The 6,238-nt window shown below is 35.5% G+C and overlaps 1 protein-coding gene across 1 annotated transcript; it reads left to right on the top strand.

Annotated features, from left to right (window-relative positions):
* Positions 1-276: 276 nt before the first annotated feature.
* Positions 277-4,942, top strand: LOC134755765 (regulator of nonsense transcripts 3B). The gene is made up of 6 exons (XM_063692353.1): positions 277-494; positions 593-806; positions 1,034-1,222; positions 2,030-2,178; positions 3,636-4,385; positions 4,649-4,942. Exons 1-6 carry the CDS (start codon positions 387-389, stop codon positions 4,775-4,777), a joined length of 1,539 nt encoding a protein of 512 aa, XP_063548423.1. The 5' UTR covers positions 277-386; the 3' UTR covers positions 4,778-4,942.
* The last annotated feature ends 1,296 nt before the right edge of the window (positions 4,943-6,238 follow it).

Genomic DNA, 6,238 nt, shown 5'->3' on the forward strand with positions numbered 1-6,238 from the left:
AGAGAGAATCATACTGTCGTTGTCTTACGCTAATACTAGCACCCAAAAGAAAGAGATGAGTATAATTTTCCCATAATTTTCCTGGTTCTTACTGATTGACAAGTTGTGTTTGCCAGACTATAGTTTGTTTTCCGACTATACTACACTACACGACACACACACACACACACACACACTACACTACACTACACGACACTATACGACTATAGGTAGGTAGGTAGGTACTTGTGCGAAATAGTGTTGCCATATACTGCCTTCTAGTTTCATAAGTCATAAACGTCACAACGACAAACGTCACAAAAGTCACTAAAATAGACTTGCGTCGATTCGAGTACTATTACAAAATGATGAAACTTTAAAATATACACGTGAATAAAACGTAAACAATGACCGAGGACCAACATGTTAAGGACGCGCAGGCTGAGACGGGCAGCAAGACATTTATTAATAAATCTAAGGACAAGAAAACCAGATCACAACGGCCCCTAACCAAAGTACTTTTTTTGGACCATATATTTGTGTTTAATGTGAACATTTTACCATCTTCTTAATGAAAGGAAATATAGGGTTTGTAACACTCATTCAATTGCAGATTATCCTTCGCCGATTGCCTCCAACGATGACCGAAGAACAGTTTCTAGAACAAGTGTCGCCCATACCGGAACACGACCATTTCTACTTTGCTAAGCCAGATCCGTCGTTGGGGAATAATATTTATTCCAGAGCTTATATAAACTTCGTTAATGTTGAAGATATTTATCTGTTTAGGGATAAATTTGATGAATATGTCTTTGTTGATGATAGAGGTTGGTAATGTGTTATCCGCATTGTATTTGTAATAGTTCATATTTCATAATTAGCTACATAATTATGTATTTCGTTTAGGCAAAGTATTCCTTGTTGCCAACCAGGTCCTTTTTTACCTTCTGCCTGAGACTGTCACATGTATTCATATTATTTAATTTACAAAATTAAAAGTGGGTTCCATATGTGTTTGTGATTAAAAAAAATACTTAAAATGTTTAATTTTCAGGTATGGAGTATGTTGGAATAGTTGAGTATGCTCCATTCCAGAGAATTCCAAAGAAAAAAAAGAAGAAGGACCCAAAATGTGGTACCATAGAGAGTGACCCTGTATACCAAGAGTTTCTGGAGAGCTTGACTAAGGAGCCGGAGGTAGAAAATCAGCCGAAACTAGAATATTCATATCCTATTACCGATGGTAAGTATCTAACATTTTCTCGAGCCAGTAAATTACCTGGGTGAAAATGTTACAAAAAAATAGTCTTAGATAATCTTTGCTAAAAGCCTCAGCAATTTAACAAGCTGTAGTACACATAACTGTTGAGTAAACAATACTGTTATTTATAAACATAGAACAAATTTTTCCATAAATTACATCTTTTTTTTTAAATATATATTTTGTTTCATTTTCATCCAATAATCAGTCTGTGGTAAAGTGGGTTGGATTATTCTTGCCCACCTTTACAATGGTTTCTATTAATCATCATCACCATACCACGCAGACAAAGTCACGGGCAGGAGCTAGTAAGCAAATCAATATTATGGGACAAAGTTACACTTAAATTGACCTTGTCAGTCCTACACCTTAATATGGCTTGTGTTGTTTGTTTTAGATAATAATATCCCGTTGCCAGGGAGGTTTTGGGTTTTTTTTTATAGCGAGTTTTGAATATTTTCTCAGTGTTTAGTTTAAGTATATCTATATACAGGGTGGCTAAAAAATAAGTGCATTCCCGTTGCCAGGGAGGTTTTGGGATTATACTGAACACACACCCAACACACACACACAACTTTTACTACGGGAGCAACCACGAAACCGCGAAATTTTTTTTGGCTGTTTCATACATTTTGGCTGTTCCATATTCTATGGGCACAGGCAAAGTAAAATAACTTATTATAATAGTTACTTACAAAATTGTATCTATGGTAGGAACACCTCTTAAGTAACATTTGGGATTTGGCCAACTTAAAAAGTTGTAACTATACTTTAATTATTTTATTGTAGGCAATGATAAGAAAGTTCAATCAACTCCGCTGCTGGAGTACCTGGCGGCGCGCAAGCAGGACAAGCGCGGGCGCGACGAGCGCCGCCGCCGCGAGAATGACAAGCGCAAGATGAGGATCGAGAGGAAAACCAAGGAGCCGGCCATCAAGGTACACTCATTTATTCATTTAACTTGTAGGTGCCATTGTCCAGTTAACTGACAAATTTGTAAGGCATTGGTCACAGTCATAGACGGTAACCAGATCTGGCAAATGAACTGCTGCCGCGGCATTTTTTGAGTGCAAGAGTGTAAACATCGTCCTATGAAATCTATGCGATCAGCGTTGTTTCTTTCAAGCGGCGCTTTCTCTAGATAGGCTTGTTTTCTGGTCATAAACATATTGGACATTTGTGCGTGGCTTGTTAGCCAGTCGAATGTACTTGTACACAGCCTAACTCTGTCCATATAATGACAGAATTCAGTATGATTTCTACCCCTTAGCCATAGTGTAAAACAAATCCCTGAACGACTTTTACTGTGGGACCAAATAGAAAAAGAAGATTTAAACCCATAGAAGACTTCAAGATCCAATTGGCTAAAATGTTTGAAACTTTTCAAAGAAAGGATTGGTCTATACTAAAGGTTGTAGAATATTGTAGATACCTCTCGTAGTATGGCTGAGGGCGTAAAAAATAGCCTGTGCCTATAATAATAGAGACTAGGATAATACATTTTGCATCTACTCATCAAAAGAATGATTTAAAATTAATTAAAAAAAACATAACTAAGTGTTTAGTTCTCTCATACTGATTCTTCCATAATTATTAATAACTTTTACCATTCATGACATCTCATGCAGCCAATTGGCCAAATAGACTTGATAATTTGCTGCTTGTTACTTATTTTTTATTGGCTGCCTATCGCTGCTTCCTGTTTTAATATTGTTTATAATGTTGTATCATTTTGTCATTATTTAAAAACAATGAAATATTAAGGGATTGTTACTTTTTAAGCAACTGTAGGTACAATGCTGCAATGTACACACAACGTAAATGTAGTAGATGTTAAAATAACTGTACTTTTTCTTTAGACACCTGGTGATCTATCAGAAGATGAAGGATTTCAATATAACTGTGACTATTATGATAAACCTAACCACCAGTTTTGGTTTGGCGAACAAAGAATCTACCATAAATCTAAAGTGAGATGTGCATCAGCTAAAACAGAATTAAAAAAGTCCCAAGGTTCTGATGAGTTTATTAGTACAGACTCGGACTGGGATAGCCATTTTCCTGCCTTGTCTATGAAAACCCATAATACTTTTACTTTGACCTCTAGTAAATATTGCGATAAAAAGGAACTACAAGAAGGTAGTTCAAAGAGTGGTGGTGATACATGTTTAAAGGTTTTTCATTGGTTTATTTAACATTTTATTTGTTCTAGTTTTTCATTATTTAGGTATTGCTTAGCTGAATTTGTATGTGCATGTGCATACCACGTAAGTTCCACAAGATTTGATAATTTATTTATTATTATTTTAGTCTCATGTCGTAACCATATCATTTAGTTTAGCCTAATAATTTTTTTAATTGCACAAATTATTTTCATTCCGGTTTTGTTTTATAGGAAGATGACTCTGGCGAAAATGAAATTAAGAAGATCAAACCTAGAGAGTGGGAAAAAGACAAATCGTCTAAACCTAGAGAAGAACAAAGCAAACCAGATAATAAGGAGGGAACTGTCTATGAATCTAAAACCTTTAGGGAACAGCGTAAATCTGGAATGGGTTTTGCGACAGACAAGAAGAAAAGACACGATTCCGACAAAAAAGATGATGATGATGATGAATCAGATAAAAGCAAAATTGATAAACCTATCAAGCCTAAAGATGGCGTCAAAGAACAGAAGAGTAAAAAATATAGTGACACCCGCAAAGAAAGGACTAAGCCAACTGAAGCTGTCAAGGCAGATAAACAATCATTTACTGGGATAAGTACTCTTTCAGATGGTAAATATAGATCAATGAATCATGATGATATCAAACCATTTACTCAGTTGCCACAAGTCAAAACGGATGATTTGACCAGGATAATAGATGGAATGGAGAAAAAGACTAAATTGGAAGAGGTAAAACCTCGAAAAGATTCAGAAGAAGCTACTGACGAGTGTAGCAAGACCAATGACGAACCTACAGCTCTAGCAAAAGTTAGGAGAAGCAGCTTGGATTCTGGTGAAGGACTAAATAATGATGATTCTGCTTTGAAGCGACAGAATTCGTTGGACGACAGGGGCAAATCGACAGACAGAGAGGGATCTGAAGAAAAGGAGAAAAGCGAAAGTACCGACCGGCGCAACGAGAGACGCATTAGAAATAAGGTAAGTTTGTAAATTACTGTCCAAATGTTTAATTTAGATTGGTTTGATAAGATAATAGAGCGCCTGTTGGATACTTGCTGGAATACGTTTTTTTTTTGGTTTTATAAAAGTTTTGGAGGGGTCTAAGTGTGAAAATGAGAAGTATTAATTACTCTAGAATACTTGACCAGTCGTGAGAGTGAATAAGGGACACTTAAAACTAATTTTAGATTTTAACTAATATATTGTAAAAATGGATTGTAATGATGGTGCTTTTTTTTCAGGATCGCCCAAGTCGCGTCATTTATCAGCCTGGCATGGGTAAATTTAGCAAACAACGGCTGGCAAAGGAAAAGGAAACCCAACCAACCGCAGCAAAATCCGTAAACGATAGTGAGAAAAAAGACACTTGAGACCATTGAAAATTTCCCCTAATCTGGACAACACTCAACGAAATTAACCCTAGGCTGGCATTCAAGGCACGACCTTGCTGAAGTAGAAGAGGAGGCTTGGACTTGCCAACCGTGGGGTCAACGTTTGCGACTTACTCATAGTTGATGTTAAAACATTTGATTACATTATTTTACATGGCAGTGACTTCGAGAAATTTCGATATAATCAGCAAGGAATCGAATGCTTATATGTATTTTAATTTGGTGACCATTTAACTATTTAGTTCGGTTTAATTTCATTTAAATATAAATGTTTTTTTTGATGGAATATGTGTTTCTTTTTAATATACTTACCGACCATATTCTAAAACGACATTTATAGGTGCACATACACAATTACACATCACACACATTTAAATAATCCCTGTGATCGCCTCTACAATGACATATTTCTGAATTGAAAGACAAAACATGTATTGTCAATTTTTTTATTAAAATAAGTAACTGTATCACAGTGTTATATATATCATTGCAAAGTAACAAAAACTTTTGAAGTTAATAAATTTGTGTTATTTCTCTCAAGTCTCCACTATGTTCTTAGCAAAGTTAAAAGCGCAGGTAGAGTTATTTGAACTTATTTGTCTAAATATTATCTAATATAGGAAGACTACATAAAGTGGGTATATTACACCAAAAATACACGAATCATCTGTACCTTCAGAATAGGATAAATGGACGTTAGTTTGTACAAATTTCCATAAAATTGTAATTTATAATATAACAATAGGTATTATGCTACAAAACAAAACATCTTTGGCAAATCGATTCCTTAACGTCTTCTAAAAAGGCTGGACTAAATGACAATTGAAAAACTACATATTTTCCTGCCTTTGCAAAATCTGTCCAAACAGGCGACTAATTAATATGTGATACAAGCATTATTTTATGTGGTAGACCCCTAGACTAGAGGCTGCAGGCCGTTGTACTAGGTAACTAAAAACACTAAAAAGTTAGTGTTATAAAACTGACTGATGTTCATGCTTATTCCAGTGATACCACGCCTCCGTTGTTGGTGGTGGCGCTAATGTGCTCTTTTCATCTGTTGTTCAAAGCTTTTCATACAAACTTATAACCTTTTATAACATTCACATATAGTTTTTTTTTCATATAGCTTGAGGACGGTGACACTGTCATCTCCGGGTGCATTCCACGAGAATGTCCCTTACGAATTACGAAACGCCGTTCTTCTAAATCTTCTAATAGTTCTGAAAAGGCTGAGAATGTGATATCGGGTCTGGTAATATTTCATGACTTTGCTAACAAATTGGCAGTATATTCTCGACCTTTACGGATTTGATTAAATTAGCTGCCATACAAGGCAAAAGCATGCATTCAGGCAAAGACATTCTCGTCGAATGCCCCTCCATACAATTTATAGCCTTAAAACTCATAAGTAATATGCAAAATATGTATTGAGATGAT

This window comes from Cydia strobilella, chromosome 3 (genome assembly GCF_947568885.1).
Source record: "Cydia strobilella chromosome 3, ilCydStro3.1, whole genome shotgun sequence".
NCBI classification, from domain to species: Eukaryota; Metazoa; Arthropoda; class Insecta; order Lepidoptera; family Tortricidae; genus Cydia; species Cydia strobilella.

What these genes read in the sequence shown, in the direction of transcription:
- LOC134755765 (XM_063692353.1), top strand. Translation starts at nt 387, where the DNA reads ATGACCGAGGACCAACATGTTAAGGACGCGCAGGCTGAGACGGGCAGC. An exon ending in CACAACGGCCCCTAACCAAA is followed by an intron (nt 495 to 592) that starts GTACTTTTTTTG and finishes ATTCAATTGCAG; the next exon opens with ATTATCCTTCGCCGATTGCC. An exon ending in TTCATATCCTATTACCGATG is followed by an intron (nt 1,223 to 2,029) that starts GTAAGTATCTAA and finishes ATTTTATTGTAG; the next exon opens with GCAATGATAAGAAAGTTCAA.